Source organism: Tamandua tetradactyla, chromosome 7 (genome assembly GCF_023851605.1).
Source record: "Tamandua tetradactyla isolate mTamTet1 chromosome 7, mTamTet1.pri, whole genome shotgun sequence".
Classification (NCBI taxonomy): domain Eukaryota; kingdom Metazoa; phylum Chordata; class Mammalia; order Pilosa; family Myrmecophagidae; genus Tamandua; species Tamandua tetradactyla.
In genome coordinates this window covers 48,090,876-48,115,225 of record NC_135333.1, presented here as the reverse complement: position 1 = coordinate 48,115,225, position 24,350 = coordinate 48,090,876, and the positions used below count along the sequence as shown (strand labels likewise).

Genomic DNA, 24,350 nt, shown 5'->3' with positions numbered 1-24,350 from the left:
CTTACATTTAGTGAGAACCTAATCACAGTTATTTGAAATACAGCACAATATGGGGGTGGTTCTTGAACTAAAATAAAGATAAAACTAATAAAGAAGTTTCAGGATCATGTCTTTGCTAAACATCAACTACAACTCCCAACTTCACTTTCTCTAATAAAAAAGGCCTCCATTGAGCCATCACACTGTTTGTCCTAGAGTAAGAGGTAGATAGAAAGCGAACTCTGGGTAAAGGAAGTAAACTTCGTTGCCGGAAGGCAAGATTCCTGCCTTGATTCATCCTTTACTTCCCATGGTATTAACAAGGTTCACTTACGTGTGTTAAACGTGAACAACAGTTTTTATATTCAGAGTTGTGTCCTGAAGAGGACTTCAACCATCCATCATGCGTTATACTTTAGTCAATAACCACTTATTTTGAGTTCTTACATATTCCAGGCATTGTGCTAGGAGCTGGGGGAAAACCAAAGTAGAAGATGTTCACAGCCTTTAGTCTCTGATTGATCTAGCTCCTTTAGCAAGAGTTTTAAAGAGCAAGCATTCCTTCTTCACTCAACAAATACCCACCGAGTGCCTGCTTTGTGTGACCTGTGGTTCTGGGCATCCATTACATCCACAGCAGCAAACAAAAGAGACAAAAATCCCAGCCTCCGTGGAGCTTCCATCCCAGGAGGAGAAAACAGACCACAACCAGGCACACTGGACGTCACGTCAGCTGGTGATGACGGGTGGTCTGCGGAGACTTACGATGGGCAGGGAGGACAGGATGGAAGGGGGACTGCTGGTAGCACGAGGTGCTCGGGGCAGCCTTATGAGAGTGAAATGAGGCAGGGAGCAAGCCACACAGAACAAACTCCTGACTGCCTCCCAGAACAGCTTTCTATCTGCTCTTGGGTCAGGGCTTCAGAAATAAAAATCTGTGTGGAAAAAGTCATCTTTCTTTTGCACAACAAATCGGAGATGTAACTGAAACACTGTTGGTTCCAGCCTTACTTTTGACTGCTCTCCCATGACATAAAAGGAAAAGAAGATACTTTGCTTGTCTGAATTATAAAAATATGGGTCTCTGGGTGGGCCACGGTGGCTCAGCAGGCAGGAATGCTTGCCTGCAATGCCAGAGGACCCAGGTTCAATTCCTGGTGCCTGCCCATGTAAAAATAAGTAAATAAATAAAAATAAAATAAAAATATGGTTCTCCTTTTTTTCCCTCCCACACCACCTGGAAGGCAGGCCTGAATCTGTGCATCACAGATCCAGGGGACTAGAGGGTCACCACAGCCACTGGGCCACATCCAGTGCCACCCTGCTTTCACTTCCCCCGTAGAGGTTACAAAAATACACGCATTTTTTTTTCACTGTATCCATTTTTGGTTGAAGAACTTTAACCGTTTGTGGTTTGTTGCTTCATGCGTATGAAGAAATCCACAGACCACAGAAAATGCAGATTTAACTGCAAGCAGACAGCTTAGATGGCTGGCTTTGAAAAGGTGCAGGCCCTTCACGGAAGCTGCCTTCAGCAAGAAGGGAATGTTCTGATAAAACTTTCCCAGCATCACAATGGAGCTAAAACTCAGGATTTCCCCTTCAGATGACGAGAGGGTGCGGCCTCAGAGGTCCTGGCAGCACAGGTAGAAGGCAACCTGAAAGATAGTGAAGACTCCACAGGATCTTGGTTTTTTAGGTCTCCGGAAACTTGCTTCAACATTCAAAAGTGCTGGGCCTGTTTGTAATGCAATGCCTGACAAGAAACATGGCCAGTTCAGCAAACATTTTTAAAAACACACTTCACTTTTATGTTTTAAAATGCAGCCACCAACTCCAGGAAGATATAATATAAAAGAAAAATACAGGCCGAGTTCACTCCTGCTCCAATGAACAGGTAGAGAAGTGACAGGAAACCGACTGGGACAATGATTTCAGGGTGCAAGAGACCTGAGAGGATCTTCTACATGCCATAGGGAGACCCTGGTTGCAAAAGTTGAGGAATTGAGACACAGAGAACCAAAGACCATCCAGCTAAAAGCCTAATGTGCCCCTTTCCAGACGGAGGCCTGGAGCCCTCAGGAGTGCATGGGCAGGGAGATGGGACAAGGAAATAAGCCAAGCCATGTTCTTTACCCACATGCGCTACACCCGCCCCTGCAACCCACAACACCTCCCCATGACCTGCACACTTGCATCCCACCCCCTCACATGTGTGCATCCACATCCTGGGCTCGCTAAGCCGCCTCTACCTTGCATAAGCAGTACCCATACTCTGACCCCTCACCTACACCCCACCCAGCCTACTCCAGCACCCCTGCTCCCTGCTGCAACCTGCACACTCACACTGCCCACCCGATCTGACTCCCACCACACCCTGCCTCCGTGTCCCTCATGCCATACCTCACCCTTGCGCTCTGAGGCCTGCCTGAGCTACACCTCATCCCTATGGACCCCATGCTGTGCCCCCACAAGCCCCCTACACCACACCCCATGCTCCCTGGCAGCACAGCATCTACACCCTGTGCCAAGCCCTGTGTTATAATCCACCACCATGCCACTGTGCCCTGCCCCATGCCTGTCCTGCAAATACAAAACTTTAAACTAGTGAAGGAAATCCAATTCCAAAGTAGCTTTATCAAGATAATTACATGCCTTGAAGGCAACAGAAAAGCACAAAGCATATGAAGATGCAGACAGATATAGCCTAGACTCATGACCAAATTAAAACACAGAGGAGACACAGACTTTTGAATAACTAATCAAAGATGTTCATACAACTCAACGGAATAAAATCATTGGGAAGGCGGTGCAATGGTGGCTCAGTGGCAGAATTCTCACCTGCCATGCTAGAGACCCAGGTTCGATTCTCAGTGCCTGCTCATGACAAAAAAAAAAAAAAAAAATCAGTGGGATGCCTAATGACGTAAAGAAGATCAAAATGACCCTAGAGGAGCATAAAGAAGAATTTGAAAGAATAAAATGAAAAATAGCAGATATCACAGAGATTAAAGATGCTGTAGACCAAACGAAAAATATAGTAGAGGGCGGGCCACAATGGCTCAGCAGGCAGAGTTCTCACCTGCCATGCTGGAGACTTGAGTTCAATTCCTGGTGCCTGCCCATGCAAAAAAAAAAAAGAAAGAAAATTATATATTCATATATATATAATTTATATATGTACTAGAGACATACAACAGCAGATTTAAAGAGGCAGAAGAAAGACTAAGGAAACTAGAGGATAGGAAAATTGATTTCAAATTACAAAAGAATAAATGGAAAAAAGAGAGAAAAATTTTAATAGGATCTCAAGGAAATGATGAACAAAATGAAGTGCACAAATACAAGAATCATTGATGTCCCAGAAGGAGAAGAGAAGAGTAAAGGGCTAGGAAAATTAGCTGAGGTAATAATGGGAGGAAACATCCCAACCCTTATAAAAGACATAAATATGCAAATCAAAGAATCCCAACAAACCCCAAATAGAATAAATCTAAATAGGCCAACTTCAAGACATGCTAATCAGCCTGTCAAATGTTGAAGCTAATCTGCTTCAAATGTTGAAGCAGAAAATCCTAAAAACGACAAGAGAAAAGTGATCTACTACATACAAAGGAAACCACAGAAGACTGAGTTTGGACTACTCAACAGACACCATGGAGGTGAGAAGGCAGTGATATGATATATTTAAGATTCTGAAAGAGAAAGACTTCCAGACAAGAATTCTGTACCCAGTCAAATTGTTTTTCAAAACTGAGGGTGAAATTAAAATCTTCACATACAAACAAATGCTGAGAGAATTTGTCAACAAGAGACCAGCCCTACAAGAAACACTAAAAGGAGTTCTGTCAGCTGAAAAAAAGACAGGAGAGGGAGGTCTAGAAGAGGGCACAGAATTGAAAAGTACCAGTAAGGGTAACTTAAAGGATAAAAAGAGAAAGAGGGAAAAGAATATATATATATCTGACAAGTAAAATCCAAAGGATAAGATGGTGGATTCAAGAAATGTCTTTATAATAATAACTTTGAATGTTAATGGACTAAACTTACCTATTAAGAGATACAAATTGGCAGAATGAATTAAGAAATATGGTCCAGCTATATGCTGCTTACAAGAGACTCATTTAGACCCAAAGATACAAATAGATTGAAAGTGAAAAGATGGTAAAAGATGTTCCATGCAAGCTGTAACCAAAAGAAAGCAGGAATAGCTATACTAATATCAGACAAAATAGACTGTAAATGTAAAGACATCATACAAGACTAAGAAGGATACTAGATATTAATAAAAGGGACAATTCAGCAAGAAGAAATAACAATCATGAATTGTATATGCTCCCAATCAAGGAGCTCCAAAGTACACAAGGCAAACACTGGCAAAACTGAAGGAAGCAAAAGATATTTCAACAATAGTAGTGGGAGATTTCAATATATCACTCTCCTCTACTGATAGAATACTCAGGCAAACGCCCAACAAGGAGATAGAAACCTTAATTTGATAAATGCATTGGACTTAACAGATATATGAAGATTGTTACAGCCTCAAACAATAGGATATACATTCTTTTCTAGTGCTCATGTACCCTAGAAAAGCCACATTTTAATCCTAACCTATCATGTGCAGGCAGCCTTTTCTTTTAAGGATTCAGCACTTTAGGTTGGAGACTTGATTAGATTATCTCCATGGAGATGTGACTCACCCAATTGCAGGTATTAATTAGAGGGAGATGTGACTCCACCCGTTCCATGTGGGTCTTGATTACTTTCCTGGAATCCTTTAAAAGAGGAAATATTTTGGAGGGAGCCTCGATAGACCCATGAGGTCAGGAGCCCACACAGTCAGAGACCTTTGGAGATGAAGAACAAAAGCCCCCCTGGGGGAGCTTCATGAAACAAGAAGCCTGGAGAGAAAGCTAGCAGACACCGCCCTGTTTGCCATGTGCCTTTCCAGTTGAGAGAGAAACCCTGAATGTCATCGGCCTTCTTGAACCAAGTTATCTTTTCCTGGATGCCTTAGATTGGGTATTTCAATAGCCTTGCTTTAGTTGGGATGTTTTCACGGCCTTAGAACTGTGGACATGCAACTTAATAAATTCTCCCTTTGAAAAGCTATTCTGTTTCTGATGTACTGCATTCCAGCAGCTAGCAAACTAGAACACACTGCATTAGCAAATTGAAAGGAAAAAAATCACACAATCATCTCGATTGATGCTGAAAAAGCATTCGACAAAATTCAACATCCTTTTCTGATAAAAACATGTCAAAAGATAGGAATCAAAGGTAACTTCCTCAATATGGTAAAGGGCATATATAAAAAAACCCATAGCCAGCATTATATTCAATGGTGAGCAATTGAAAGCCTTCCCCCTAAGACCAGGGACGAGACAAGGATGCCCTCTGTCATTACTACTATTCAACCTTGTACTAGGAGTTCTAGCTAGAGCAATCAGGCAGGAAAAAGAAATAAAAAGCATCCAAATCAGAAAGGAAGAACCCAAACTTCCATTAATTGCAAATGACATGATAACATACTTGGAAAATCCTGAGAAATCTATGACAAAGTTTCTTGGCCTAATAAATTCAGCAAAGCGGCGGGATATAAGATTAATGTGCAAAAATCAGTAGTATTTCTATATACGTAAGCAATGATTTAACAGAGGAGTCAATAAAGGAAAAAAATTCCACTCAAAATAGCAATTAAAAGAATCAAGTGCACTAGAGTAACTTTCCAGAAACCTACATCCTCCATATGGGTCCTTAGACCAGATAAGTCCTGAAATGCAGAGGGGCCAGCCCTTCCAGAACATCGACTAGTTCCCTCCCCCTATCCTATATTATCAACAGCCCCTTCCAACATGAAAATGTTAGAATGGGCATAGCCCCAGTACCCCTAAATAATGGGAGAAAGATCAAAGGTGATGGTGAAGTTATACAGAGATGGTCGGGTTTAACAAATGAGTATGAGTGCTGAATCATTATATTGATATTTCTTTTAGTCTCCAGTACCTTAAAGCAGCTAGAAAGAAAAACCTAAAATTTTGGAATTGTAACCCATACCAAACTCTGAAATCTGTTCTACAACTAATTGTTGCAATGTACTTTGAAATGTATTGCTTTTTTTTGTATATATGTTATTTTTTCGCAAAAAAAAAAAAAAAAGAGAAGGAAGTACAACAGAGAAGATAGGATTTAACCAATGAGCATGGTTGCTGAATTATATTGATATTTCTTTTGGTGTTCAGTGTCTTGGAGAAGCTAGGAGAAAAAAGGAAAAATCATGGAACTGCAACCCATACCAAACTTTAAAATCTGTTCTATTACTACTTGCTAAAGTGTACTTGGAAACGTATTGCTTTTTGGTACATATGTTATATTTCACAATAAAAAAAGTTTTTTTAAAAAGAATCAAGTATTTAAAGATAAACTTAACTAGGATATAAAGGGCCTATACACAGAAAACTATATTACATTGATAAAAGAAGTCAAAGAAGATTTAAATAAGTGTAAAGGCATTCCCTGCTCATGGATAGAAAGATTAAATGTAGTTAAGATGTCAATTCTACCCAAATTAATGTGCAGATTCAATGCAATACCGAACAAAATTCCAACAACCTACTTTGAAGACTTGGAAAAGCTAGTTACCAAAATAATTTGGAAGGGAAAGAGACCTCAAATAGCTAAGAATAACCTTAAAAAGAAGAAGTGGGAGGATTAACGTCTCCTGATTTTAAAGCATACTATAAAGCCACAGTGGTCAAAAGAGCATGGTATTGGCACAAAGAAGTATTGGCCAATGGAATCTAATCAAGAGTGTGGAATTAGACCACCAAATCTATGGTCAACTGATTCTCAACCAGGATCCCAAATTCCCTGAACTAGTACAAAATAGTCCTTTCAGTGAGTGGGTATTGAAGAACTGGATATCAATAAACAAAATAAGGAAAGAGGACCCTGACCTTACAACCCATACAAAAATTAACTTGAAGTGGATCAAAGACCTAAATATAAGAACCAGTACCATAAAACTCCTAGAAGAAAACATAGGGAAACATCTCTGAGAGTAGTTTCCTAAAGTTTACACCAAAAGCACAAGCAATGAAAAACAAAAATAGACAAATGGGAACTCCTCAAAATTAAATGCTCTTGTGCCTCAGAAGACTTTGTCAAACCAAATCAATAGGCCAAATCCTCAATCTTGGGGTTTACCCCTATGAAACTTATCCCTGCAAATGATAGGCTAAGCCTATTTAAATTTATGCCTAAGGGTCACCCCCAAAGAACCTCTTTTGTTGCTTAGATGTGGCCTCTCTCTCTCTAAGCAGACATGGCAAGTGAACTCACTGCCCTTCCCACTCTACATGGAACATGACACCCAGGGATGTAAACCTCACTGGCAACATGGACAAGAATCCTGGGATGAGCTGGGACTTGGCATCAAGGGGTTGAGAAAACCTCAACCAAAAGGGAGAAGAGAGAAATGAGACAAAATAAAGTGTTGGTGGCTGAGAGATTTCAAATAGAGTCGAGAGGTATTCCAGGAGGTTATTCTTATGTATTATATAGATTTCCCCTTTTTAGTTTATGGTGTATTAGAGGGGCTAGAGGAAAGTACCTGAAACTGTAGAGCTGTTTTCCAGTAGCCATGTTTCTTGAAGATGATTGTATAACGATATAGCTTTTACAATGTGACTGTGTGATTGTGAAAACCTTGTGTCTGGTGCTCCTTTTATCTACGGTATGGACAGATGAGTACAAAATATGGATAAAAAATAATGGGGGGGGGCCACAGTGGCTCAGCAGGCAGAGCTCTCATCTGCCATGCCAGAGACCCAGATTCGATTTCCGGTGCCTGCCCATGCAAAAAAGAAATAATAAAAATAATAGAGAGAACAAAGGTTAAAATAAATTGAATAGACTGAAATACTAGTGGTCAATGAAAGGGTGGAGTAAGGAGTATGGCGTGTATGAGTTTTTCTTTTTCTTTTATATTTCTTTTGCTGGAGAGATGTGAATGTTCAAAATATGATCATGGTGATGAATGCACAACTATATGATGAAATTGTGATCCTCTGATTGTACACCATATATAGAAGGTTTGTATGTCAAGAATGTTTGTATGTTTGTTTGTTGTGTACAATAAAAATATTTTTTTAAAATACTGTCAAAAGGGTGAAGAGGCAACCAACTCAGTGGGAGAAAATAGTGGGAAATCACACATCAGAAAAAAGGTTTGATATCCTGATACATAAAGAAATCAAACAACTCAACAACAAAAGAACGAGCAACCCAATTATAAAATGGGCTAAAGATATGAATAAACATTTTTCTGAAGAGCAAATACAGATGGCTCAAAAGCACATGAAGAGATGCTCATTTTCATTAGCAGATGAAGACTACAATGAGATACCACCTCACACCTATGAGAATGGCTGCTGTTAAACAAACAGGAAACTGTAAATGTTGGAGAGGATGTGGAGAATTTGGGACACTTATGCACTGGTGGTGTGAATGTATAATGGTGCAGCCATACGGAAGACAGTCTGGTGGTTCCTTAGAAAACAAAATATCGAGTTGCCCTATGACCCAGCAATACCACTACTCAGTATATATCCAGAAGAGCTAAAAGCAGTGATACAAACAGACATTTTCAGGATGATGTTCATAGCAGCATTATTCACAATCACCAAAAGATGGAAGCAACCCAGGTGCCCATCAACAGATGAGTAGATAAACAAAATGTGATATATACATATGATGGAATATTATGCAACAATTAGATGAAATAAAGTCCTGAAGCACATGACAAGATGAATGAAGCTTGAGGACATAATACTGAGTGAAATAAGCCACACAAAAGGATAGATAGTGAATGATTTTCTTTTATAACTATGATAAAGGTAAATTTAGAGGCTTGTAATATAGAATATAGGAGACCTAGAGATTCACAGAAGTTAGAGATGGTTGGCTAATCTCTAGTGAACGGTTAGCTAATGAGAATGAACTTAAATGTAATGGAGTAGACAGAAATGAAGGCAGTTCATTAGTGGGTCTATAAGTAATATTGCCATATTGAAGGTGAACATGATTTAAAGGGGTTGAATAGAACCACGGACCCCACTGGTTAACCCTATAAGTATAAATAAGTTCTTGCATGAACTACTTCAAAGATCTCAATCTTGTACAAAAAGTTTATAAGGTCAGGGTATAGGGGGAAAACTACCATTGCATGCTATGGGCTATGTTTAACAGGAAGACATCAACAGTACCACAGCAATACCAGGGGTAAATAACGGTACAGGGGGAGGAGGACAAGAGTTAAGTGGAGGTTCAGATTTTCTATTTGGTGAGGGTGTGTTTATAAATTATTTTTCTCTTGAGAGCAATGAAAATTGTCTAAAATTGAGAGTGTTGATTACTATACCACAAAGTGAGGATAATGTGAGATATGGACTATTGACTTTGTACATTATACATGATGCCCAAAGGATGGAGGGAGGCTGAAGGATACACTGAAGTAGAATGGAGAACGTGGTGTATACAAATGATTAAATATCATACCGCTACAGAAAGGAACAGTTGTGAGGCATGCAATGTTGTGAATGAATCTGAGACATCATGTAATACAAAATAAGCCAGAAAACAAAAGAGCAAATACTGCACTGTCCATCTAGAAAATACTTACAAAGAAAATTGGGGCTTAGATTGTAAATTCTTATAGCAGTCACATTTAGTCCAGAGTGGTAATTGTTATTTCTAGATTTTGAGAGGCTATGCTATATATGCATAATCTGGTATCTCCCTGGAACTTTGGGTACCTGTGTGACACCTAAGACTTGGAGCTGGAGTTCTGCAGTTTTGAAGGTCAGCATTGCCACATGCAACAACTGCTAAAGAAATTGAAAAGAGATCAGCCTTCAATTAGAGACAAGAACAAAGTCAATCCGGTCAGGACTAAGGTAACTTAGAATATATATTGGAGAACACTGTCTGTAATATAGAATTACACAAGTTATCAGTGGCTGAGAAAGTTTATATAGAGTCCATGTTAGTCTGGAGGCTACTCTCATGCAAGCTTCAGAGGGGCCAGGTTCTACAAAACATCAACTAGCTCCATTCCCTTATCCCATATTATCAATAGCCCTATCCAACATTAAAAAGTTAGAATGGGCATTGCCCAAATACCCCTGAAGATCTGGAGAAAGATAAAAGGAGAAGATGGAGGTATAACAGAGAAGATAGGATTTAATTAATGAGTATAACTGCTGACTCATTATACTGATTTTATTCTCCAGGGTCTTAAAGCAGCTAGAAGGAAAAAATTAAAATTGTGGAATTGTAATCCATACTAAACTCTGAAATCTGTTCTATAACTACTTACTGTGGTGTACTTTGAAATATATTGTTTTTGTTTTGTATATATGTTATCTTTCACAATAAGAAATAAAAAATGAAAAATAAATGCAGCCACCAGAATGGAGGCCACTCTTTTTAAAAGGAATTCTCTAAGAAGCATAGTTACCTGCTGTCCATCTCCCCACCCACAGAGAGGAACGAATGAATGAAGAGGTGATATACTAACTCTAGAAGGCTGTCAGTCTCTCTCTCTCTCTCTCTCTCTCTCTCTCTCTCTCAAACTGGTACCACATGGTCTCTTTTCATTTGGCTACAGATAAAATTAATAAAGGCAGGATCTGCAAGTTTTTTAATTCATGTCGTCTATAAACCCAAGTCTCTGTACGAAGAAAAAATGTGATCTTATTCAATATTAATGCCTTTTATAGACTGTTGTATGTACATGAGGCACAAGACATTAAATGAGGCGTCATCATAAAATTTCTCTCCAAATTACAAAGGCAGGGTAGCTGTAGAAGGCTCCGTGAAGGTACATGCTCAGTGGAAAGGCACACAGAGAGTATGCTCATGGCAGAGGAAAGTCATTTGTCATAGCAGCTTCTGAGACATGAGGCATAAACCCAGGTGAGCACAACATGCAAACTCATTTCTATCCTCAGTTGCTTTCAACCACTAGTTTGTCCTTGGAGGGTCAGGTTGTCAGGTGCAAATGGTGCCATTTTGTGGACATGCAGGTCTGTTTGGGATCGTGGCCTCTTTGTCACTATCAGTAGAGCCACTTTATTTTACTCTATTGTAGAGTGAACATGGCTACACATGGCCTTTGGGAGACACCAAAAGATGTTCAACCACAAGGCCTCCCCCAACCTAACACCTTTTTCCATGGACCCATTACCTCACCCTTCCTTTTCACTGTGTAGAGGTGCTATGAACTGAATTATAACTTTTATGGGTTGAGTTGCATCCACCCAAAAAGTATGATGAAGTCCTAAACTCCAGAAACTCAGAATGCAAGTTTATTTGAAAATTGGGTCACTACAGATGGAATTAGGTAAGTTAAAATGAGGTCACACTGGAGTAGGGTGTGCTTGCAATCCACTATAATTGGTGTCTTATAAGAAGGGGAAGAGGGGCACAGAGAGGGAAGACAGCTGTGTGATGCTGGAGTAAAGACTAAGTTATTCTATATGCCAAGGAACACCAAAGCTTGAGGCCACCACCAGACCCAGGAGAGAAGCACTGAGCAGATACTTCCCTATATACTTCAGAGGGAGCCTGGCCCTTCTGACACCTTGATTTCAGAATTCTGGCCCCCTTAACTGTGAGAATATAAATTTCTGTTGTTTTCAGCCACCCAGTTTGTGGTACTTTGTTACAACAACCCCAGAAAACTAAGACATAAGCACAGCCCAAATTCAATTTTTCATTCTTTAAAAAAATTTACATTTAATGCTTCATCACAAGGATGCAATGCATCTTTAATATGGCACCTTTCAATAAAGGATCTACCTTCCCTTTCCAGCAGAACTAACCCCTGCTCTATGGAGCAGAGTCTGACGGACTCACCATCAAGTGCTCCCAGGACTCAGGGCCTTCCAGTGCTCAGGGGAAAAGGCCACTAAGATGCAATGTGGCCACAAATGGAAATGACCCCTTGCACCATCACCCCTTCCTTCTTTCCTCTTGGCTAATGTTTCAAATTCCTTTACCAGACCCCAAGACTCTTCATTCCATAGGTAGGTTTGAGCTTAAACTACCCAAAGCCTGAAGACAGGTAATGCAGTGATATACATGAATATGTGCAAAGTAGGCGGTGTCTGAGAGCAGGCCCTTCAGATGGGAGGAGCTGGGAGCTAAATGGGGAGAGAAGGAGCCCCATGAAGAAAGACAAGCATCACCTCCTTGGTGAACCTCTGTTGACAGTCACCCTCATGTTAAAAGCAACTTGTTAAAAACAGACTACCCTAATACAATACTAGTGGTCAAAAAGGGGGAAGATAAGACGTATGGGATGTTTGTGGTTTTCTTTTTATTTCTTTCTCTGGAGTAATGCAAATGTTCTAAGATTGATCATAGTGATGAATGCACAACCATGTGATGATACTGTGAATTGATTGTATACTTTGGATAGATTTTTTGGTGTGTGAATATATCTCAATAAAATTAAATATGAAAAAAAAGTTAAGGTGGTGCCCCCGGCTCTGCAGATGTGAAACTTTCTATAAATAGATGACAATGAAGACAGTTGCAGCAATGGGCCAGAAGGAAGAGCCCAGAGAGAGATCCCATCATGGGAACACATGGCCTTTGCTATCCAACCGCCCTTCCCAGGGAAAAGCTGGAAACCCCCATGGGGCTGGGAGGTCCACGGAGACCAAATAGGGTGTCCCCCTCAAGGCGTTCACAAGCATTGTTCCTGGTGGAGGAAAGTCCATATGTGAACAGTGAAACTTCAACTTTAAGCAGAAAATATGTAGAATAACTGCTTTTTTTTGGTGGAAAAAATAAGAAAATCATAGACATTTCAAAGAAGGTAAAATGGAAGTGATCACTGAACACATAAAAACATTAAAATAAATTAAAAGAACAACAACAAAAATGAGTCAAGGGGAAATGCTAAGCATTAGTTTTCTCCATTACAGGTTGACTGTTGACAAAATAAAACTCAAAGTGACACAGAGGCCAAACTCTCAGAGCAAAAGAACAGACAATAATGTGGTAAGAATCAAACATTCCCCCATTAACCTGTTATTGCCCCCTGGGTAGTCCCTGCAAGTATAAATAATAGACCTCAGTATCAAGTGACAAATGCCAAAGGATTAGGTCATCAGACCAACCAAAAAAATGGGCTGAACTCCAAGTAGGTATCACTTTGGATTCAGTTTACGGTATTTGATTTTCGTTTTATATATACCCTGGTTTATGTGTCTCTCACAAATGAATTTGAGCTCAACTCATAGGTCATGCCCTCATGGAAAACTTGGATCCCCAAATTGAGTTTGCTTCACCTTGTAGCACCCCCATCCCCTTCTCTTGTCTCCATATTAGTGCATGCCATACTCTACCTTTTGTCTTAGCTTTCCATTACAGGTTTTTCTAGACCTATTTAACATAGATTTAACAAGATTTGCAGAGCACCTGCTTTCTCTGCCATTTGCAGTTTCCTTTTCACTTGTGTAATGGTGGCATTTCCCATTTTCCTGTGGACTCTGGGATGCACAGTGTCCCATCTGCTGTCTTTTCCCCTCTAATCTTAGCATGGTTCCTAGCACAATGTCTAGCACATAGAAGACATTCAATCAACATCCTCCAAATTAATGTATTGATCTTATGTTCATATTGGTCAAATAATTTTTAAAAATTATTTTTAAAAAACCTTATACTTAACAGGATTTCCAAGAACAGTTAATAAATATTGTAGGTCGGAACCGAATGGACTAAGACTAGAGGCGCTGTACACTGAGGAAACGATGTGAACACTCAGGAGTAAATCCTGAATAAAGATGCTCCAAAACTAACAGCCTCAAGCATTCATTAGATGCATGAGGTGCTCCTTGCATTTTCCTATTGAATTTTTTACTTAGAGAATAGTGTTATTATCAGGAGAGTGTTTTTTTAAGAGGACAAATAAGCCAATTAGTTGTATGCTCAAAATCTAAAACTATGCAAGCTGATCACATGCACGCACAAGTGGGATTCTAGATCTTTAACAAAGTTTCAACCCTTCTTTTCTGCTGAATTATTTTCCATTGGAATCCCTGCCTCTGAATGTATTTGCTGAGGGAAAGGTTGCCCACTGCACTAAGTTTCTAGGGCAATACCTCGATGGCTTGAAGACCTAGGCCCCTGGCACACTGTCTAACTTCTCACCTGAGATGCCAAGGGAGGACACATTGGGGATGACCCATCCTGGAAAAGCACAAATCCACGGTGGTGCCCTCCTAATGGGAATGGGCAACAAAGCTCTGGGTGTAAAAATAGGTCCCCAAAATAGAGCAGGCTCTTTGTCAAGAGGGAAAATGATGCCATTGAAAGAAGCAGCTGGGAAATGTTTTAATTTCAGAGTCTCTTTGTGGGATTGAATTATGTACCCCAAATTAGACATGTTCTTGCTCTCAGTCTGCATTCCTGGGTGTGAATCCATTGTAAATAGGGCCTTTTGAGCCTGCTATTTTTAGTTAAGGTGTGGCCCAGCTGAATGAGGGTGGGTCTTAATCAATCAGAAGTCAAAAGTTGGAGAAGGTCACATAGGAAGAAGAGGGAAGTCAGGGGAAACCAGAAGAGCCAAAGAAAGAAGAGGACATCACCTTGTGTCTGGAAGCAGTGATGCAAGCCAAGGAACCACAAAGATTTCCAGCAGCCAGCATCAGAATGCTAGATTTGGGGGGAGGGGGGGAAACAAGCCTTGCTGATATCTTGATTTTGGACTTCTGGTCTCAAAACTATGAGCCAATAAGTCCCCATTGTTAAGCCCAAACCAGTATGTGGTATTTCTGATAGCAGCTCTTGCAAACTAAGACACTCTGGATTGGCCAAATTTGCATTGGCCAGGCAGTAACCATCATCTCAGTCTCCATCTCAAGTTGCTTTTGCACTCGGAATAGTTTTCATGGTTATGATATGCATGCTCCAACTCTGCCCCTACTTTCCAACTCCAGTATCCATGACAAGGATTACAAATTCGGGGGAGACTTCTTCAACCCTACTTCCCAGAGCAAATCTAACTGCTTTTCCTCAGGTTCTCAGGAGCACTTTGAGTGTATTGATCTTTTCATATTGTTTCCCGTGTTCTAAATATGTCTATCCCTTAGATATAATTTTGTTTCTTTGAGGGTAAGCGCTGTGTCTTACTCTTTTTCAAATCCCAGAAATCTAGCAGTAGGTATGGAGTTGGCTCACATCAAACCAACTCCACTGCATCCACCTACCAGAGAGGAAGAGGGCCTTGCACAAAGCGGACATGGGACTCATCTAACAGGATAATTTTTCTGAATAGCTGCTACATGCCAGGATCTCACCATTAAGCAAGACAGGGGAGGTTCCTGCTCTCCAGGAGGCAGCAAGCAAATGAACGAATCAGGAGATAGTGATGAGTGTAATGAAAAAAATTAAAAATGAGCAAATACATGAAGAGTGATCTGGCAAAATGATCAGAGATGTTCTCCCTAGGATGTGGCATTTGAACTGAGAAGGAGCCAGTAGAGCAAGGTCCTGAATGGGGAGAGTGTCCAGGATTAGGCAAAGACTGAAGCAAGGTCTGTTCTTGCTCTGACTGTACCGGTGGGTGTGGAGGAGGAAAGCAGAGCCAGTTAACTGTTAATTCTCCCTCCTTAATCTCCATTATGGCAGGTGCCTTAGCTTTGCAGACTCTTTGTTACTATCCCAATTTCTTAATCCTGCTTCCTGATTTATATTAAATTATAAGGACAGGATCCTCTGTCAGCAGCAAACATGTGTGGAGCCTTCCACTAAAATTAAATCACATCAAGCACCAAACTAAACACAGTTGGAAATTATAGGCTGGTATGTAAGACTTAGATTCCATTTTAAGTCCATTCAACTTGTTTTTATTTTTATGACAATTACCTTGCATCTTCATCATTAAGTGTTAAATTCACCTGTCATGTGCCCCTTTCCATATTATCTCATAGGAATTCCTTTGATAACTTCAATAGCTTTAGGAAAGCTGCATATTTAACTCTATACCAACATCAAAAACCCAGCAAACCTGCATCTAAATAGCATTTTCCAAGATAACCATAAATATTTCGGTAAATAAATGCATTGCTCATTTTAATACCACTGAATTTGAAATTTCTGCATCTTTCTCCCTTTATATCTACTTCTTTGCAAGTATTGTTAACCAAGAACTGTACTCAACCAAAACAGTGACCCCACAGCAGCTATTTTCTGCTTCATAACCGGCTGGTCCAGATGCCATGCCTGGAATACATCAAAAGTGACATTTCTAGTCATGTTTCCAATCACTAGGAACAGACAGATTTTTCCCTCATAGTCTGCAAAGCACTGGAATCTGTTTGCCTGCCACCCAGGTCAGCACCGCTCGTCGGAAGTACACTACCTGCTCTCGCCTTCTGTTCTAGCTTGAGGCATCGCGGCTCCTCGTGGGATCCCTCTTTTTCCTGAACGCCAGCAGGAAACACCAGAAAAGCAAGGAGATATGGAAAACAGTGCATTAATTACAGCAATGCTTTTGGCAAACCTACTGATTAATATGTGATCAGGACGTAAAAAAAATTAAACCAAGCCCTTAAGAAATGAGGCTTTGGACAAACAATAACTCCAATGATAGATGTCAAATTGAGTAACTTTGTGGAGCTGGTTCCGCAGGCCAGGATGCTGCCCCCATCCTTTCTAGACCCCTATGGTGTCTAGAAAGGTGGGCGGGCCCTGGAGTGGTGCATCCCAGAGCCCTCTGGGATAATTCGTTAGGAGCTCCAATTGGTGGTGGGTTTCGCCATGAGATAGAAATTCTGCCAATACAGCAGAAACAAGAGAAGCATGTTTTATTTTTCATAATTCAAAGAGTTGGTTTAATAAACTTTTTAAAGTTATGTCACAGTTCACAATTCCTTTCACCTCTGGGAAGCTAGGGGTACCCATTCTTTCCTGAATTCTGGTGCAATGCTCTCGAAGCTAATGGTATTTCTTGTTACCACTGTAGCACTGATCAGAGTAGATCAGACTAGGATTGAGGGAGCTGAATTGAGAGGAATGGTTAAACAGTGCTTATCTAATTTTGTCTGGAAGATGACTTTATGCTGAGTGATTCATTTACTACTTTTGTTCATTGAACAAATATTGGCTGAGTGCCTATGATGGGCCATTTCTGCAAGACCTTTGTCCTTAGGCACAACCTTCCAGCCTCCTTTGAATTATGTTGCAGGTAATTGCCTGCTCAACTTTTTCCTTAGCACAACTTTCTCCTGGCACACTTCCTGTATGAATTTTGCTCTTCCTAAAAATTTAGCCCAATAGATGTTCCAGACCATAATGAAGCATATGGGAATGGGTTTCTGTAAGTGAGGAAACTGAGGTTGCTTTGCAACCAAAGTGAAATAATGTATCTCAAAACCTGGTGTTGTCCATTGGGAGTAGACTCTCAAATTTGCCCCATGTTTGCTGAATCCTAGGTAATATCTCATGTGGTTGAGAAAACATCAAGCTCTCAAGCTTGGTTTGCAAGATAAGGAAAGAAATGTCCTTTTACCATTCAGAAAGATGAGTTTCTATTCATTAACATTAGTATTGACTCATAGGAGAACTGATTTTACCTGTGTTAGGAACAAATATTTTTCCAGAGATTAAAAAAATCATCTTCAAATGTTTAACATCAGGGACAAGTGCCAAAAAATGTGTCCTATTTTTAAAACCCATGAAATAACCTTGGCATGGGCAATTTGGGTAAACAGGATCTCAGGCCAATTATCTCAAATTCATATGATAAAAGCAATTTTAATGAAAATTGTTAGCAAAATTAAATTTCTGAAAAGAGTGTGAATTAATAGTAAACCAAAGGACGTGAGAATCATAGTAAGTAAATGCAGTGCCTCATTTCATGTTTCACAGGCCCAACAAAGACCTTATGTGTTGAAAACATGAAGGGTTATTTTATAACATCATATTTTACAATAAAGTCACAAAGAAAGTCCCTCAGGATGCCAAAATAATCCAAATAAAGTTGTTTCATAGATGAAAAAATTCTTCACTTTGAGCCAATAAGACTATTTAGTGTTTTATTGCTCTGAATTCCAGAATTGTGAAATAACTCAGCTCTTTGGCTTTTCTCCGAACATATTTATTACTTCATTTGAAAGTGCCCCTCACCACATTTCCTCATTAGCTAGTACAAGTTGCAAAACCCCGGAACAATCTGTGGAGGGCAAGATGTTTGGAATCCTCTTGGCTGGAGAGCTTTCAGCGCAGTATAAGCAAGTGTCTGTCTTTGATAGCATGAGCTATGCTCTATTTAGAGGAAAGATCAGCAGAAGTCTGTGATATGCTGAATTTGTTCTTAGTGAGCTTTTCCTGGCAAAGTTGGAATAAAGTGATCATAGTCCCAGTGCAGTAGCCTGCTGATTCTGCTGCCAGGCGTCCACTCTGTCTCTTTCTCCTCCTTAAAGCCGCCCCTTCCCCCTCCCGTGGGACTGAGGCAACGCCCACCACCCTATCATCACCCACAAATGCTGGCCTCTGTGATTGGTGCAAGACTGTCATGTGATTGGTACAGGGCCATCAGGTGACCTGATCAAGGCTATGGAGAGGTACCAGGATGTTTTCTGGGCTTCTGGGAGAATGAGCCTCTTAGCCTGAAAATCAAGACACTGTATGAGTCAGAGCTGTCCCACCATCTTGCTGTCACACATGGCCCAAACCTGCAGCCCATGCAAAAGAGCAGAGCCAAGAGAGGGCCCCTGCAAAGTCCTGATGATGTCATTTGAGCCCTGATCCAGACTTTCGTGAAACAGGTCACCTTGGGCTTTTCAGCATATACTGGCTAATACAGTCCTTTTTTAAAAATTTAAACACCCTCCTTTTAATCAAGCAAATTTCCCTTGGTTTCCACAACTGCTAACAGAACTAGTCCTAGCTGATTCAACAATATGAAGTACCTCAGCTCTGGCAAGTCAGGAGTCAGCTGTGTATCTCTAGCCTATACCTCACACACCATCGTCTGTTCCATGGTAATTAAATGACGATGCTTGTGGTTGTGGAAGGTGATATTAAAACTTGAACAATAGGACTTTCCATCTTTTCCTCTGAAAACCAGTCCCAAATTGTTTTATCGTGAGGCCATGGCACTACCAGAGTTTTTATACTTGGTGAGTTCAAGATTTGTTTTGGGTGCAAGTAATTCCCTTTTCCTAAGATTCACCTGGTTGAACGGTTGTGAACAATAGTTTTTAAAAAACATAACCTCCCTGGCACGCTTCAAGTCATTTTGGTATGGCCTCCTAGTTTTGAAACACTGACAGTAGGAATTTCCCTCTGCAAAGACATGTTTAGAAGGGAGAAGATAATTTGTTGAAAGAGAAATAAAATTCCTGACCAAGGACAGGAGAGGCCTGTTTCCACTCATCTCCAACAGATGCAACTAACCTGGCCCTAACTCTTTGTTTCAACTTCCTTTGTTTGAAAATTGTGTCCCAAACATGACTCTCTGCTTTCCTTTCCAAGAGAGTTGAATTTTAATTTTAAATAATTGTTTCCCTATCACCAAGGAATTATCAACTTTTCTCTTATCATGGACTATACTACAAAGAACATCTTTTGGTGTAAAGCTTTTCACTTTTTTCTATTTCAGATTATTCTGTATTAAAGTTCCAAGGGCAGAATAATACATCAGAGCCCAGGGATGTTTTTGAGGCTTTTGATGCAGACTGAAAACCAGCCCCCCAACACACACCAAAAAGGATGTTTCAGCAGGTTTATACGGCAAGCAGCACTATCCAGGTGTAACAATGTCATTTGCATCTCCCTAACAAGACCTAATGCAACATCCTTATGGCTATGACGCGTCGCCAACTAGGGGTAATTTTAAAATTGGATATCTAACACCCACTGCCTCTCATATTGTGTGCATTGCTGTGAATAAATATATGTTTAATTTCCATGGAATTGCATATTTAAGCTCTGCCTATCTTACTAAATTACAAGTTCTACCAGAGCAAAGACTTTGCTTTACTCTTTCAAGCTTCATTCAGGGTCTACCCTCTCTCTTAACAGGAGCTTACTAAACAGTTGTTGAATGAAATGAATTGTTATGCTACTTTCAATTTTTGTTTACTGCCCAACCTACTATTACACACCACAGTGAAAATTCAAGCACTGTCCCTCCTGAGAACACTGATCAGGCATCTGTTCATCCAAGAGGGAGTTCTTGAAGTAGCCACCTCATCCATCCCAAACTCTACCCTGTTCTCAATTTAAGATATATTGGCTGACATTTCTTGAGTATGTGCAATGCATTAGACAAGCTGTGCCTTACATGCCAACAGTTCATTTCATCTTCAACAACCCCATGAAATACCATCTTCAACCTTGTTTTATGGATGGAGTATAAGAAGCTGAGAGGAGTCAATTCATGCTGTAGTAGATGCTGTAATGTACCACCTATTCTTACAGCTCCAGGGAATGCCCTTGGCAGGTGGTCTTCAGCTGTCAATCTCTTGGGGTATTGTAACCCAGGCCAGCTGGCATCCAGTGATTTGTTGACATGCGGGTAGACAGCCCAGCCCCCTTGCTCCAACTCAAGGAAATACCAAAAGGCCCTAGAGCTCCAGAGCCTCCTAGGGAGTTGGCTGAGTCCTTCATTGAGGCTTCACTGTGACCCTACTTCTCCCTCTGGCTCAGCCCTGCTCCCTTCACTTCCTTTTCCTTCCCTTCGCTTTCTTTCCCTTCCCTTTCCTTCCCTTCCCAAGAGCACCCCTAATAAACCTTGTGCATGCTATTCTCTGTTTCAAAGTCTGCTTCCCAGGAACTGAGCCTTTGACATACCCAAAATCATATTTCCAAAAGTGACAAAAAGGAGATGCAAACCTCGGTTTACCTGGCTTGAAACCCATTATCTTAACTACTACACTAAAATCCCTCCCTAATAACAATCCCTCTCCCTCTTTAAAGCTACGCATGCCTGAGCCACATACACAAAGATCCTGACTGGGTGAGTGTGGGGTGTAGTGTGGTGCTGGTTTGCTTGGGACTGGGGGTTTCCCATCATGCAGGCCTTTCAATGCTAAAACCAGGAAGTTCTGAGCAAAGTAGAATGAGCATGTCACCTTGAATTGGGTGTGGTTAAGATATATGTAATTTTAACAAGCTCCTTGGATGTTTTGATGCACTAAAAAGCCTGAAAAGCATGGGTGTATTGGTAAAGAATGTCCTTTACCAATTATGGGTGAGTGTTTTTAAGCTGATATTATTGAACTCTCTTACTCCGTGTTAGTCACTATCTCAAGAACTTGACAATTTGTTAACTTGACTACTATTGTCCCCATTTTACGGAGGAGGAAGCTGAGGCACAAAGACATCAAGGAACTTGCCCTTGACCATCAAGCCAATCAGTAATAGTACCTGAATACAAAGCCAGGTGGTCCAGAGATATTGCTCATAACTCCCAAGTTAGATATGCTCTCTAAATTTCCTCATATGGGAATGGATTTAATAATGCCTACCCAGAAGGGTTGCTGTGAGAATAAAACAATATAATAAATGTAAAGCATATCATGAGTGCCTGACATAGAGTGAGAACATATTCTAGGCCTTTCTTTCCCCCATGAAGTGGCAGATGCTATGTCCAATGACCACTGGATAATCTAAATTGAATGTAGATTTGTCAGCAAAACTGACCCTATGCCAAATTCAGTATGGTTAACACATAATGACTGAAAAACTTTTTGTTCCTAGCACTGTGCTGGTAAGAGTGGGAGTCCACAATGAGTAGAACATAATTCTGGCCCTCCACAAACTCGTACACTAATAGGGAAGACAGAGCACAATTATCCCCCCCCCCTTTATTAGAGAAGTGTGAGTTACAGAACAATCATGCATAAAATTCCCCTATACCACACTATTATTACAATCTTGCTTTGGTGTGGAACCATTGTTACAATTGACAACAGAACATTTTTATAATGAAAGTCCATGACTCAACTGAGGGTTCACTGTTTGGTACATTGATCTTAATCTTGGGGAAAGAAATGTCCACACTAACAAATTACTTCCTCGCTGCCCCCGCTGTGTGGTTTGTGGACCAAGCCAGAAAAGCCGTACAAAGAGTTGCAGTGTGAGGGTCTGTGAGAGAGCCTGGCCAGCCTCAGGAAAGGGAAGGCACTGTCCATAAAGCAGGCTCTTCCATGTCCTCCCTCTCTTTCTGTGTGGGTGGCAGCCAGCACACATTCCCTGAGCTTTGAGCTGTCAGAGAAGTGTCCCCAGGCCCCAGGACACAGAACAACTTAGCAGGGAAGAGACATCTGATCAGTTCTAGAACAGGTTGAATGTTTATGGCCTTAAAGAATGAACACAGCAGGTCTAACTATTCCAAAATGTGCCAGGAACTTTAAAGTGAGAGGGCAGAAAAACAAGCAAAACCCACTGGCATCCCACTGGGGTGTTGGGAAGGCCATGGGCCTTGGGGTTGAGAAGATTAGGGTTCGAATCCTGGCTTGGCCATTTCAGGGCTGGGTGACGTTGGAGAAGTGACTTAACCTCATTGAGCCTCATCAGAAAAAGTGAAGGCAATAGCAACAACCCTGCAGGATTACTGCAAAGGTGAAATGAAATAAGGTGGTGGAATGAGAATACCCCACTGGTCACCATCACTGTGAGATGGGGTGACCATTTTCTGCAGTCTGGCATCCTGCTACCCCCCAGCACAGGAAATGTTCCAGGCAAGAAGATATAACCCAATTCAGACCAAACTTGGGGGCTTTCGGCTGTGTTGATGAATGCTTTCATCCTCTCAGGGCAGATCCCCAGAGCTGGTGATAATCATATCTTGTGAGATGGCTGGAGAGAAGGAACCCAGCCCTCCATAGGGAGCAGTGACAAAGGGCAGATGGAGCCCTGAGTCCCATAGCTACCTCTCATTCTGTTGTGGCTTATTGCCTATTTCCACATTCTTCCATCAAATTCCTCATCGTTTAGGAGGTACCAACCTCTCCCAGCTCAGTCTCTCACTTCAGCCAGCCCTGGGTCCGCAGAGCACATTCCTCACGAGCCAATACTGCAACTCCCTGAGCATTTCCTTCAACCAGAAGTCTGCTGCATTCAGCCATGAAATGTTTGGGGCTGGTCTTAGTCTCTGCCTGTGGGAAACTCACTTCGCCACAGCAAAAGAGGAGATGTGCGTGATCACATGCTCGTTAAGCTGCCCTTCTCAGGCATCAGAGAGTACCCCAGATCACCAGGAGGACGTGCACAGTGGGTCAAGCCCCACCATACTTGGGCGAGTCTGTGCTTCTGTGTTCTTTGCCAGCTCTCCAGGAGAGGCTGATACACACCAACATTTGAGAACCACCGTAGTAAAGGATAAAAGTTTGGTCTGACACTCAGACATCGAAACCATCTCTTTTCCTCAGTCTCCCTACTTGTCTATTACTGTCAGTGTGTCACTTCTTACTTTATTGCTGGACAAGACTGCATAAGCTCTGAGATCACGGCCTTTCAGTTCATGTTGAAAGAGGGAGATAAAGTGTCTAGGCCCTTGCTTTCATATACAGCATTCCAGCACCCCATCTGCCTGTTTGTGGGACCCTGCTCTCTTGACAATCTCACACCACCTTCTTTAACATTTGCTTCACTGATTTTGTTACTGATTGATTTTTTTATCTTATTGTGGTAACATATATACAACATAGAATGTCCCATTTTAACCAATTTTTAAGTATGCAACTCAGTGGTATTAATTATATTCTTATAATGTGCTATTATCACCAACATCCATTTTCAAACTTTTCATCACCCCTGACAGAAATCCTGCATCTGTTAAACCATAAATTCCCTATTCCCTGCCTCGCCCACCCCATGGTAGCCTGTAATCTACTTTTTTGTCTCTAAGAATTTGCATATTCTAGATACACATGTAAGTGGAATTGTATATTTGTACTTTTGTGTCTGGTTTGTTTGACTCAGTATGATGTCTTGGAGGTCCAGCCACAGTGTCACATATGTCAGAATTCCCTCCTTTTTTACAACTAATAATATTCCATTGTATTCCATATTAGTTTATCTATTCTTCTGTCAATGGACACTTTGTTTCTACCTTTAGGCAACTGTGAATTGATTCTCTATTTTCAATTCTTTGAAGTATGTACCTAATTTGGAAATGATGTGTCATCTGGTTATTCTATTTTAATTTTTTGTGGCCTGTCAAACCATTTTCCACAAGAGCTGTGCCATTTTATGTTCCCACCAGCAATGCACAGGGGTTCCAATTTCTCAGCATTGCTGAACTTACTTTGATTTTAAAAAAATAATTTTAAGTGGAAAGAAGAGCT

The 24,350-nt window shown here is 40.9% G+C and overlaps 1 protein-coding gene across 4 annotated transcripts in view; it reads right to left on the bottom strand.

Annotated features, from left to right (window-relative positions):
- The window catches only part of FAM107B (family with sequence similarity 107 member B), a 224,234-nt gene that overhangs the window by 111,077 nt on the left and 88,807 nt on the right, over positions 1-24,350 (bottom strand). For 3 of the 4 annotated variants that reach the window (XM_077169357.1, XM_077169362.1, XM_077169358.1), the window contains exon 2: positions 16,415-16,475. The exons of the other annotated variant lie outside the window; for it this stretch is intronic. In XM_077169357.1, the coding sequence (XP_077025472.1) occupies positions 16,415-16,475 (61 nt within the window). The remainder of the gene's footprint in view (positions 1-16,414; positions 16,476-24,350) is intronic. 4 annotated transcript variants of the gene reach the window in all.